Here is a 14,298-nt window from a genome sequence, read left to right as displayed (position 1 = left end):
TCACTACCCTCTCTCGCTGCGTTGACACCTTCAGGGATCTTGTAGACTTGTACACCAAAGTCCTTTCCTCAGTACTGTCTCTCGGGACGTACCATCTATAGTGGATGTCCTACCCTGACCGGACCTCCCAAAATCCATCATCTCGTACTTATTGGGATTAAATTCCATTGGTCTTCCTGGGCTGGCATTTCTGCCCAAATCACCATCCTCGGCGTGCACATGGAACCTTGGGGGTCTGTTGACATTCTCATCTCGTTTCAAGTCCCTTTGGCCGAGGTAAATGATTGCAGTCGAAAGTGGTGCAGAGACCCACAGCGTCCCGATGAGGGGTGGGTCTTCCTGAGAAAGGTCTGCTGTCTTTCCTTCCTGTGGTAGTGTCTCCTCCTCCTGGGTCTGGAGCCCCAGGTTCAACCAGACCTGCAACGCAGGGGAAGTGGTAAAGCAGCGGGATTTTGTCATTCCAGGTGTCCAACTCTTTGTCGATATGCATGCTCTCCTCTGTCCCATTGAAGACATCACCACAGAAGAGATTCCAAATGTGGTGTTTGGGAAAGTGAACCCAACCAATGAATCTACCAAGTGAATCAAGCTACAAATGGCTGCCTCTGTCCCACCTGCAGGGTAGTGTCACTTATCACTAGCGGTCTATGAGAAACCCTCTGAAACTTCAAATGGCAAGTCCTTTGAAGGCAAGCGGAGATGGGTTCTTGAGTTACCGAGTGGCTGAAAGATTACTTAAGGGTTTCGCGGGAGTGTGGAGTCAAACTTAAAATCAGGGCAGCCGACATCTTAGTTAGTAGATGGGCAGAGTGGCCTGCTCATGTTTGTATGTCAGTACAGTGAGCATGACAACTAACACTGCTCTTGTGAATAAAATATAACCCATCCAATTTACTGACAGCCTTCAGGGATGGGGATTTGTCAGATGTACCCAGGAACAGGGGTGAGGGGTGGTGGGATGTGAGGGGAGAGGATCAATGGTGATGCTCATGAGAGAGGTAAGGCATATTTTTCCCATCATTGCGCCCCTCCCACCACCACCACCACCACGTACACCTACTCACTCATACACATTCTCACACACACACTCACAAACACGCACACATACAAACACTCATATGCATACACAAAACACTCACACACACACATTCTCTCACACGTGTACCCTCTTACACATGTACATATACACAGACTCACGCACACTCTCTCAAATGCACACATTTGCTCACACACTCACTAACATACACTGACACACGCACTTTCACACACACATCCTCTCACAGACTCTCATACATCTCTCACAATCTCTCATAGACAAACACACTTGGTCACGCTCACACTTTTTCACATATGTGTACACTTTCTCCCACACACACTTCTCACAAACATGTTCACACCCACCCTCCTCCACACTGTCACACCCTCCCGCACACACACCATCACACATTAACACATACACACACTCTCGCTCTCACACACCCTCATATACAAACTCAAACACACCCTCCCAGACACCCTCACACACGTACTCACGCACACTTTCACACTCACATACCCCCTCACACTCACATACGTTCACACACACCCTGACAAGACCCTCATGCACACACACTCACATATATTCCTCACACACATACCCTTATACAAACATACACTCTTACACACATTATCACACTACACCCTGACACACACTCAAGTACACACACCTTCACAAATGTACCTTCCAAATACGTACCCTCATACACATACCATCAAACACTCCCTCACACACACATCCTCACATACACATACAAATACACATTCTCACATGTACACACTCACACACCCCCTCAAACTCACATATACACCTCCTCACACATTCTTTCCCACAGACACACATTCATACACACTCACATACATACTCACACACTCTCTCTACACACACACACACCCTAATTCACATACACACACACTCATACCATCACACACACTGTTAGACATGCACACGCTCACACTGCCTCACACACCCTAATTCACACGCATACCCATCCTCACACAAGCACACACATGTACACACAAACACAACCTGTCTAATATATACACACACACTCAGATACTCACACACTCTCTCTCCCACACATACACACACACACATTCTCTCACACACACATATACACAACACTCACACTCTCTCTCTCGCTCTCAGACACTCACACAAACACTCATACACTCTCTCTCAGACACACAGGTACACACACTCTCTCTCTCAGACACGCACACATTCTCACCATACTGATACACTCTCTCAGACACACACACACACTCACATTCTCTCTCTCAGACACCCACACACACACTCTCTCTCTCTCACCGGTACCCACACTCCCTCTCTCTCTTTCTCTCTCTCTCACAGATATCCACACACACACTCTGTCCCTCTCGCTCTTTCTCTCTCACACAGATACCCACAGACATTCACACCCTCTCTCTGACACTCACTCTCTCTCAGACACACACACTCACACCCTCTTTCTCTCTCTCTCAGACCGCCCCTCCCCACACTCTCTCTCTCTCTGACACCTACACTCACACTGTCTCTCTCTCGTTCTCTCTCACACACACTCTCAGACATACACACTCACACCTCTCTCAGACACCCCCACACTCTCACCCTCTCTCTCTCTCTCTCAGACCCACCCACACACACACACACCCTCTCTCTCTCAGACACACACACATACTCTCTCCCCCTCTCTCTCAGATCCCCCCATACTCACATCCTCTCTCTCTCAGACACCCCCACACTCACACTCTCTCTCTCTCTGACACCCACATTCATTCTCTCTCAGACCTCCCCCACACTCCCACTGCCCCAGTGAAGATGTGCTGCCTGACCTGAACGGCCGTCTCTCTGGAAGTCGACGTGGCACCACTCCCCATCGTTGACCTTCTTGTTGGTGGCACGGATCTTGATGGCCCCCGAGCCCATGTCCAGGAGCAGGAACAGGAACCCGTCCAACAGCTCCATCGCAAAGTAATCCACCTTCTGGAGACGCTCGGCCCGCGTCTCCTTCTGGTGTTGCCTCTTGCCGTGGCTGAACAGGAGCAGACCATTGGGTTCCGTGGTACAGAAATCAAAGGAGACTGAGCCTGTCTTCTTGGTATTCCACTTGGGGAGAGCGATGTACGCTTCGGGGGCTTCGAAGGTCACTGGGTCCAGGGCAGCCACGTTCTCACATCGGAACACCAGGTCCCCGTGAACCTTCATCTTGGAGTCCCCCTCTTTGGCCAGGCGTGACAGCTCCAGTTTAAAGTCATTGTTCTTGTAAACCACCTGAAAGGAATGGAGAGGCAAGTTAGCCCATAGTGTAGAGAGAGCTTTACTCTGCATCAAACCCTGTGCTCTCCCTGTAATGGGGAGCGTCTGATGGACAATGTAGAGAGAGCTTTATTCTGCATCTAACCCTGTGCTGTCCCTGTAATGGGGGGTGTTTGATGGGGGACAGTGTAAAGAGAGCTTTACTCTGTATCAAACCCAATGCCGTACCTGTCCTGGGGAGTGTTTGATGGGGGACAGTGTAGAGGGAGCTTTACTCTGTATCTAACCCCCTGCTGTCCCTGTCCTGGAGAGTGTTTGATGGGGGACAGTGTAGAGGGAGGTTTACTCTGTATCTAACCCTGTGCTGTCCCTGTCCTGTGGAATGTTTGATGGGGGACAGTGTAGAGGGAGCTTTACTCTGTATCTAACCCTGTGTTGTCCCTGTTCTGGGGTGTGTTTGATGGGTACAGTGTAGAGGAAGCTTTACCCTGTCTCTAACCCCATGTTGTCTCTATCGTGAGAAGTGTTTGATGGGTACAGTGTAGAGGGAGCTTTACTCTGTATCTAACCCTGTGCTGTCTATGTCCCCAGGACAGGGACAGCAAGGGGTTAGATACAGAGTAAAGCTCTCTCTACACTGTCCCCCATCAAACACTCCCCAGCACAGGGTTAGATACAGAGTAAAGCTCCCCCTACACTGTCCCCCATCAAACACTCCCCAGGGCAGGGACAGCACGGGGTTAGATACAGAGTGGAGCTCCTTCTACACTATCCCCATCTAGAATTCACAGATTCGCGTTGAAACACAGACTAAAGCCCCCTTGATTCTTTTGGGAAGTCGAAAACAACTGAGCCGAGGCGCTGAATGGACATCAGATGTGCAAGTCGAAGGTGAATTCATGCAACGAAACAGAACCGTGCTCAACCAAAGTAACGCCGTCTGGATCACCGTTATCCGAAGCACTGAATAGCTGCCCCTGCGGTGGGAACTGAGTGCCCAGGGACAGTGTCAACAGGAGGTTGCACGTGACGCCTCTGTGATACTCACGTCCTTCAGGCACCCCATGAAGTTGTTGCTGACGGGTGAACCAGGCAGGTCCGCTGTACTCGGGCTCCCCCCGATGTAGAAGAAGTCATCGGAACCCAACATGGTGTAGTCCTCCTGCGTGTAACCTGTGGTCGTCAAGATCCCATCCACTGAGATGGTCACCTGCCCAGGTGGGCCGTGGGAGAGGTGGGGTGAGGGGTGTTGGAAGGAGGAAGGGGGAACGAAACGAAGGAAGAAAAGATGGGAATACAATCCGTTACCGATGGCCTCAGTTACGTCGACAGGTCTGCCTGACAAGGGTGTGGGTTGGGTGGGGGAAGGGGGGCATTATTGCTGAGGGAAGGGGTTGGGGAGAGGGCTGGTGTTTTCCATTTTCATGTCTGCTTTAAACCCCTCAGTGAGGGGGACATTAATGTTTCACCTTGTTTGGAGGGGGTGGTGTCAACAGAGGAGAGGGAAGGGCAGGAACTGATGGTTTGAAGTCCTTTGGCTATCCCCCACAATGTCGGTCATTTTGTTCTCCCAGATGTTTGGGGCCAAACTGGTCAGCTAGGAGGGCCGAGACTCAACAGCCCAGAGGCTGCTGGGACAATCGGCCTATCAACCCCCTTCAGCATCTTTGACTCCCTCCCTTCCTCAGCAGCAAGGCTGGCTTCATATTCTAACTGACTGATCTCCTCACGCCACGTGTCACACTAAAAACAACGCTGACAATTGAGTACCCCGCCCCAAACCATGCCTCACTCGAGTTGCGAAGGGTATTGCAGCTCTGGCCCATCCTGACTGGTTCCCCCTAGCACCTCAGAACGGGTCAGACTTTGAACACGGTGTGAACTCACTCTGATATCCCTCAACCTTCGCCATGGAAGTTGGGGGGGGGGGCAACATGGAGCAGGTGGTGGAGTAACTGGGCTATAGCAGCTCTGACACTGACCCCAACCCCCACAAAGTAATGCCCCGGGAGGACGCAGGTTCAAATCCCGCTGTGGCCACGCGTTAGTATCAGCAGTAGGCCATTACTGATTGGTTGCCAAAATCTTGGCTTTTAAGTGAAGGGAACTGGCTGTCCCTCCCTGGTCTGGAGTCCATGTGACTCCAAACCCAGAGCAACGCGGCCACCACCCTTCCCCCCCCCCCCCCCCCCCCACCTTCTGAGATGGCACAGGCAAGCCCCTTGGGTTCAAGGGACAGGGGCAAACAGACATTGGCTCAGCTGGCGATGCTCAGATGTGGCTGGTGCATTGTAAGAGAAAGAACACACTTGGGCACCACCTCAGAGCGCATGGCCTGTCCTCATCTGCGTGCCACTCTCCGTGATCCTACCCCCCCACCTCCCTCAATCTAACTCCGCAGGTCTCCCCCACCAGTCTCCTCCCCACTGCAGTTGCTCAGTGGTTAGCCCCACTGCCTCACAGCACCAGGGACCCAGGTTCGATCTCTCCCTCGGGCAGCTGTCTATGTGGAGTTTGCTCCGGTTTCCCCCCACAGTCCAAAGATGCGCAGGTTAGAGTGGATTGGCCATGCTAAATTGTCCCATAGTGCCCAGGGATGTGCAGGTTAGGGTGGATTGGCCGTGCTAAATTGTCCCATAGTGTCCAGGGATGTGCAGGTTAGGGTGGATTGGCCGTGCTAAATTGTCCCATAGTGCCCAGGGATGTGCAGGTTAGGGTGGATTGGCCATGCTAAATTGTCCCATAGTGCCCAGGTATGTGCAGGTTAGGGTGGATTGGCCGTGCTAAATTATCCCATAGTGTCCAGAGATGTGCAGGTTAGGGTGGATTGGCCATGTTAAATTGTCCCATCGTGTTAGTGCATTAGTCAGGGGTAAATATCGGTGAGGGAAATGGGTCTGGGTGGGTTACTCTTCAGAGGGTTAATGTGGACCTGTCGGGCCGAAGGGCCTGTTTCCACACTGCAGGGATTCTGTGGATTCACCACCACCTGCTCAGAGAGCCAAAACATTGTCCCTTACTGCCTCACCTCATCCCCATCCCCTTGATTAACCACCGTCCATGGGTGTGCCTCCAGAGGGTGGACCTCCCAACAGCCGGGCACTATTGGGTGACGAGGCCTCCCCTGAGGTTTGTGCTTTTTGGGCAAATTGACGACATGAACCAGAGAACCGTTCCAAACAAATGCGTCCGCAATATCGTGGTGTCACCCATCACAGTTCCTGTGTTTCAGTTGATGGCAAGGTCCATGGTTCTGGGTGGCACCTGTCTTGAGGGCAAGGGCTGGAAAGAGGTGCAGCGATGACGTCACCCGTGATTCAGATCTCCCAGGTCCATGCTTCTCGGTTCAAATCCCACCCCAGAAACCAACAGCCTGGTCAAGTTCACCATGGGACATAATACCATTGGACTTATTAATGGTGGACCCGACACTGTCAAGAGACCCACTGGGTTCACGCGGGTTGTTCTGGGTGGAAGGAGGGGAGCTCATTTTACCCATCCCAGGCCCACACGTGATTCCAAGCCCCTACAGCCATCAGATTCGCTCTCAAGCACCCCCTACCCCACCAAGATGGTGTTCCAAGGTGAGACTCGATCAAGAAAGGATTCTGCCTGGGGGAGTGGTGCAGAGGGTCACTTCAAGATGGACTGGGGCCCAGACGCTGGGCAGAAGGTGATTGGGTAGAGGGTTGGAGACTGGCCTCCTCCAATGGGGGTAAGGATCGGGTGGCACGCAGGGAAGCAGGTCAGCGTTGGGCAACTGCTCAGGGAGCAGTGGGCGTGACTGAAGGCTGAATGGGCTGGGGCTGTTTTCCCTGGAGTGTCAGAGGCTGAAGGGGTGAACTTATAAAGGTTTATAAAACTGTGAGGTGCATGGATAGAATGAAAAGATAAGGTGTTTTCCCTGGGGTGAGGGAACCCAGAATGACAGAGATTATGGAGAGGGGGAAACACTTAAAAGAGACCTAAGGGGCAACCTTTTCACACAGAGGGTGGTGCGTGTATGGAATGAGCTGCCAGAGCAAGTGGTGGAGGCTGGTACAATGACAGCATTGAAAAGGCTTCTGGATGGGGACGTGTATAGGCAGAGCTTAGAGGGAAACGGGCCAAGTGCTGACAAATAGGATGAGATTAAGTTGGATATCTGGTCGGTGTGGACGAGTTGGACCGAAGAGTCTGCTTCTGGTGTACATCACTATGCCCCTACCCTATGAAGACAGAGGCAGTGATTGGATGGTAGGAGTGTCCTGCTGGAGGTTGGTGGATGAATGTCATGGGGGTGATGGTTAGATTCAGTGACAGTAACACCATGGAATGCCAAGAGGGTGATGGTTAGATTCAGTTATGGAAACACCATTGAATGTCAAGGGGGTGATGGTGAGATTCAGTGATGGTATCACCATTGAATGTCAAGGGGTGATGGTTAGATTCAGTGCTGATAACACCATTGAATGCCATGGGGGTGATGGGTAGATTCAGTGATGGTAACACCACAGAGTGTCAAGGGGGTGATGGTTAGATTCAGTGATGGTAGCACCATTGAATGCCAAGGGGATGATGGTAAGATTCAGTGATGGTAACACCATTGAATGTTCAGGGTTAGATGGTTAGATTTAGTGACAGTAATGCCATTGGATATCAATGGGGAGATGGTTCGATTGAGTGATGGTAACACCATTGGATTTTAAGGGACGATGATTAGATTCAGTGATAGGAACACCATTGAATGTCAAGGGGCGGTGGATAGATTCAGTGATGGTAACGCCATTGAGTGTTCTGGGGTGTTGGTTCGATTCAGTGATGGTAACACCATTGATGTCAAGTAGACGATGGTTTGATTCAGTGATGGGAACACCACTGAATATAAAGGGGTGGTGGTTAGATTCAGTGATGGTAACTCTATTGAATGTCGAGGGGCAAAGTTAGATTCAGTGGTGGTAACACCATTTAATTTCAAGGGGGAGATGGTTAGATTCAGTGACGGTAACACCATTGAATGACAAGGAGGTGGTGGTTAGATTCTGTGATGGTAACACCACAGAATGTCAAGGTGGGGAAGGTTAGATTCAGTGATGGGAACACAATTGAATATCAAAGGGCGGTGGATAGATTCAGTGATGGTAACACCATTGAATGTCAAGGTGAGTACGTTTTGATTCAGTGATGGGAACGCCATTGAATATAAAGGGGTGATGGTTAGATTCAATGATGGTAACACCATTGAATGTCAAGGGGTGGTGGATTGATTTAGTGATAGTAACACCATTGAACGTTCTGGGGAGTTGGTTAGATTCAGTGATGGTAACACCATTGATCTCAAGGTGATGATGGTTTGATTCAGTGATGAAAACACCATTGAATATAAAGGGGAGATGGTTAGATTCAGTGATGGTAACACCATTGAATGTCAAGGGGCAGTGGATAGATTCAGTGGTGGTAACACCATTGAATGTCAAGGGGGTGATGGTTAGATTCAGTGATGGTAACAGCGTAGATTATCAAGGGAATGATGGTTAGATTCAGTGATGGTAACACCATTGAACATCAAGGGGCGATTGTTAGATTCAGTGATGGTAACACTATTGAATGTCAAGGGGTGGTGGATAGATTCAGTGATGGCATGTCCATTGAATGTCAAGGGGTGATGGTTAGATGCAGTGATGGGAACACCATTGAATGCCATGGGGGTGATGGTTAGATTCAGTGATGGAAACTCCGTGGATTATCAAGGGGATGATGGTTAGATTCAGTGACGGGAACACCATTGAATGTCAAGGGGTGGTGGATAGATTCAGTGATGGTAACACCATTGTATATCAAGGGGTGGTGGATAGATTCAGTGATGGTAACACCACTGAATGTCAAGGGGGAGATGGTTAGATTCAGTGATGGTAACACCATTGAATGCCAAGAGGGCGGTGGATAGATACAATGATGGTAACACCATTGAATGTCAAGGTGATGATGGTTTGATTCAGTGATGGTAACACCATTGAATGTTCTGGGGTGTTGGTTAGATTCAGTGATGGTAATACCATTGAATATCAAGGGGGAGATGGTTAGATTCAGTGATGGTATCACCATTCAATGTCAAGGTGGTGATGGTTTGATACAGTGATGGGAACACCAATGAATGCCAAGGGGCCGTAGGTAGATTCAGTGATGGTAACACCATTGAATGTCAAGGGGCGATGGTTAGATTCAGTGGTGGTAACACCATTGAATGTCAAGGGGTGGTGGATATGTTCAGTGATGGGAACCCCATTGAATGTCAAAGGGTGATGGTTACATTCAGTAATGGTAACACCATTGAATGTCAAGGGGTGATGGTTAAAGTCAGTGAAGGTAGCACCATTGAATGCCAAGGAGATGATGGTAAGACTCAGTGATGGTCACACCATTGAATGTTCAGGGCTAGATGGTTAGATATAGTGACAGTAATGCCATTGGATGTCAAGGAGGAGATGGTTCGATTGAGTGATGGTAACACCATTGGATTTTAAGGGACGATGGTTAGATTCAGTGATGGGAACACCATTGAATGTCAAAGGGCGGTGGATAGATTCAGTGCTGGTAATGCCATTGAATGTCAAGGTGATGATGGTTTGATTCAGTGATGGGGAGACCACAGAATATAAAGTGGCGATAGTTGGATTCAGTGATGGTAACACCACTGAATGTCAAGGGACGGTAGTTAGATTCAGTGATGGTAACACCATTGAATGTTCTGGGGTGTTGGTTTTATTCAGTGACGGTAACACTATTGAATGAGAAAGGGCGGTGGATAGATTCAGTGATGGTAACACTATTGAATATCAAGGGGCGATGGTTAGGTTCAGTGATGGTAACACCACTGAATGTCAAGGTGAGGACGATTAGATTCAGTGATGGGAACACCATTTAATATAAAGGGGCGATGGTTAGATTCAATGATGGTAACACCATTGAATGTCAAGGGGTGATGGTTAGATTCAGTGATGGTAACACCATTGAATGTTCTGGGCTGTGGATTAGATTCAGTGATGGTAATGCCATTGAATATCAAGGGGGAGATAGTTAGATTCATTGATGGTAACACCATTGAATGTCAAGGTGATGATGGTTTGATTCAGTGACGGCGAGACCATAGAATATAAAGTGGGATGTCAAAAGGCAGATGGTTCGATTGAGTGATGGTAACACCATTGGTATTTAAGGGAAGATGGTTAGATTCAGTGATGGTAACATCACTGAATGTCATGGGGCAGTGGTTAGATTCAGTAGTGGTAACTCCATTGAATGAGAAGGGTCGGTGGATAGATTCAGTGATGGTAACACTATTGAATTACAAGAGGTGATGGTTAGATTCAGTGATGGTAACACCATTGAATGTCAAGGTGCGATGGTTAGGTTCAGTGATGGGAACACCATTGAATGTCAAGGGGGAGATGGTTAGATTCAGTGATGGTAACACCATTGAATGTCAAGGGGCGGTGGATGGATTCAGTGATGGTAACACCATTGAATGTCAAGGTGATGATGGTTTGATTCAGTGATGGTAACACCATTGAATGTCAAGGGGCGGTGGATAGATTCAGTGATGGTAACACCATTGAATGTCAAGGGGCGGTGGATGGATTCAGTGATGGTAACACTATTGAATGTCAAGGGGCAATGGTTAGATTTAGTGATGGTAGCAGCATTGAATGTTCTGGGGTGTTGGTTAGATTCAGTGATGGTAACACCGTTGAATATCAAGGGGGAGATGGTTAGATTTAGTGATAGTAATACCATTGAATGTCAAGGGGAGGTGGAAAGATTCAGTGATGGTAACACCATTGAATGTCAAAGTGATGATGGTTTGATTCAGTGATGGGTTCAACATTGAATATAAAGGGGTGATGTTTAGATTCAGTGACAGTAACAACATTGAATGTCAAGGTGTGGTGGATAGATTCAGTGATGGTAACACCATTGAATGTTCTGGGGTGTTGGTTAGATTCAGTGATGGTGATACCATTGAATATCAAGGGGGAGATGGTTAGATTCTGTGATGGTAACACCTTTGAATGTCAAGGGGCGATGGATAGATTCATTGATGGTAACACCATTGAATGTCAAAGGGCAGTGGATAGATACAATGATGGTAACACTATTGAATGTCAAGGTGATGATGGTTTGATTCAGTGGTGGGAACACCATTGAATAGAAAGGTGCGAAGGTTAGATTCAGTGATGGTAACACCATTGAATGTCAAGGGGTGGTGGATAGATTCAGTGATGGTAACATCTTTGAATGTTCTGAGGTGTTGGTTAGATTCAGTGATGGTAATACCATTGAATATCAAGGGGGAGATGGTTAGATTCAGTGATGGTAATACCATTGAATGTCAAGGAGCGGTGGATAGATTCAGTGATGGTAACACCATTGAATGTCAAGGGGTGATGGATTGAATCAGTGATGGTAACACCATTGAGTGTTCTGGGGTATTGGTTAGATGCAGTGATGGTAATACCATTGAATATCAAGGGGGAGATGGTTAGATTCAGTGATGGTAACACCTTTGAATGTCCAGGGGCGGTGGATAGTTTCAGTGATGGTAACACCACTGAATGTCAAGGGGCGAGACTTAGATTTAGTGGTGGTAACACCATTGAATGTGAAGGGGTGGTGGTTACATTCACTGAAAGTATCACCATTGAATATTCTGGAGCATTGGTTAGATTCAGTGGTGGTAATACCATTGAATTCCAAGGGGGTGACGTTTAGATTAAGTGATGGTAACACCATTGAATGTCAAGGGGCGGTGGTTAGATTCACTGATAGTAACTCCATTGAATGTTCTGTGGTATTGGTTAGATTCAGTGATGGTGACACCACTGAATGACAAGGGGCTGATGGTTAGATTCAGTGATGGTAACACCATTGAATGCCAAGAGGGCAATGGTTCGATACAGTGATGGTAACACCATTGAATGTCAAAGGGCGGTGGGTAGATACAATGATGGTAACACCATTGAATGTCAAGGTGATGATGGTTTGATGCAGTGGTGGGAACACCATTGAATATAAAGGTGCGATGGTTTGATTCAGTGATGGTAACACCACTGACTGTCAAGGGACGGTAGTTAGATTCAGTGATGGTAACACCATTGAATGTTCTGGGGTGTTGGTTAGATTCAGTGATGGTAATACCATCAAATATCAAGGAGGAGATGGTTAGATTCAGTGATGGTAATACCATTGAATGTCAAGGGCAGTGGATAGATTCAGGGATGGTAACACCATTGAATGTCAAGGGGTGATGGGTAGATTCAGTGGTGGTAATACCATTGAATGTCAAGGGGTGGTGGATAGGTTCAGTGATGGTAACACCATTGAATGTCAGGGTGATGATGGTTTGATTCAGTGATGGGAAGACCATTGAATATAAAGGGGCGATGGTTAGATTCAATGATGGTAACACCACTGAATGACAAGGGGCGGTGGATAGGTTCAGAAGTGGTAACACTCTTGAATATCAAGGGGCGATGGTTAGATTCAGTGATGGTAATACCATAGAATGTCATGGGGAAGATAGTTAAATTCAGTGATGGTAACGCTATTGACTATCAAGGTGGTAATGGTTAGATTCAGTAATGGTAACACCATCGAATGTTCTGGGCTGATGGTAAGATTCAGTGACGGTAACACCATTGAATGTTCAGGGCTAGATGGTTAGATTAAGTGACAGCAATGCGATTAGGTGTCAACGGGGAGATGGTTCGATTGAGTGATGGTAACACCATTGGATTTCAAAGGTCGATGGTTAGATTCAGTGATAGGTAACATCACTGAATGTCATGGGGCGGTTGTTAGATTCAGTGGTGGTAACTCCATTGAATGTTCTGGGGTGTTGGTTAGATTTAGTGATGGTAACACCATTGAATATCAAGGGGGAGATGGTTAGGTTCAATGATGTTAGCACCATTGAATGAGAAGGGTCAGTGGATAGGTTCAGAAATGGTAACACTATTGTATATCAAGGGGCAATGGTTAGATTCAGTGATGATAGCACCATTGAATGTCAAGGAGCGATGGTTAGGTTCAGTGTTGGCACCACCATTGAATATCAAGGGGGAGATAGTTAGATTCAGTGATGGTAACACCATTGAATGTCAAGGGGCGGTGGATGGATTCAGTAATGGTAACGCTATTGAATGTCAAGGGGTGGTGGATAGATTCGGTGATGGTAAGACAATTGGATGTCAAGGTGATGATGGTTTGATTCAGTGATGGGAACACCATTGAATATAAAGGGTCGAGGGTTAGATTCAGTGATGGTAACACCATTGAATGAGATGGGGCAGTGGATAGGTTCAGAAATGGTAACACTATTGAATATCAAGGGACGATGGTCAGATTCAATAATGGTAGCAGCATTGAATGTTCTGGGGTGTTGGATAGATTCAGTGATGGTAACACCATTGAATGTCAAGGGGCGATGGTTAGATTCAGTGATGGTAACACCATTGAATGTCATGGGGTGGTGGATAGGTTCAGTGATGGTAACACCATTGAATGTCAAGGTGATGATGGTTTGATTCAGTGATGGGAAGACCATTGAATATAAAGGGGCGATGGTTAGATTCAGTGACGGTAACACCATTGAATGTCAAGGGGTGGTGGATAGATTCAGTGATGGTAACACCATTGAATGTCAAGTGGGAGATGGTTAGATTCAGTGATGGTAACACCATTGAATATCAAGTGGGAGATGGTTAGATTCAGTGATGGTAACACCATTGAATATCAAGTGGGAGATGGTTAGATTCAGTGATGGTAACACCATTGAATATCAAGTGGGAGATGGTTAGATTCAGTGGTGGAAACACCATTGAATGTCAAGTGGTGGTGGTTAGATTCACTGATAGTAACTCCATTGAATGTTCTGGGGTATTGGTTAGGTTCACTGATGGTAACACCATTGAATGTCAAGGAGCGATGGTTAGGTTCAGTGGTGGAAACACCATTGAATGTCA

General features: G+C 47.6%; 1 protein-coding gene across 1 annotated transcript in view; it reads right to left on the bottom strand.

Moving 5' to 3' along the window:
- The window catches only part of LOC132836189 (neurexin-2-like), a 1,025,492-nt gene that overhangs the window by 608,966 nt on the left and 402,228 nt on the right, over window positions 1–14,298 (bottom strand). Inside the window, exons 10-11 of the mRNA XM_060855516.1 lie at window positions 4,347–4,508; window positions 2,875–3,313 (exon numbers count right to left, since the gene is read on the bottom strand). Of these exons, the coding sequence (XP_060711499.1) occupies window positions 2,875–3,313; window positions 4,347–4,508 (601 nt within the window). The remainder of the gene's footprint in view (window positions 1–2,874; window positions 3,314–4,346; window positions 4,509–14,298) is intronic.

Source organism: Hemiscyllium ocellatum, chromosome 46 (genome assembly GCF_020745735.1).
Source record: "Hemiscyllium ocellatum isolate sHemOce1 chromosome 46, sHemOce1.pat.X.cur, whole genome shotgun sequence".
Lineage (NCBI taxonomy): Eukaryota > Metazoa > Chordata > Chondrichthyes > Orectolobiformes > Hemiscylliidae > Hemiscyllium > Hemiscyllium ocellatum.
This window is presented reverse-complemented; position numbering and strand designations above follow the sequence as displayed.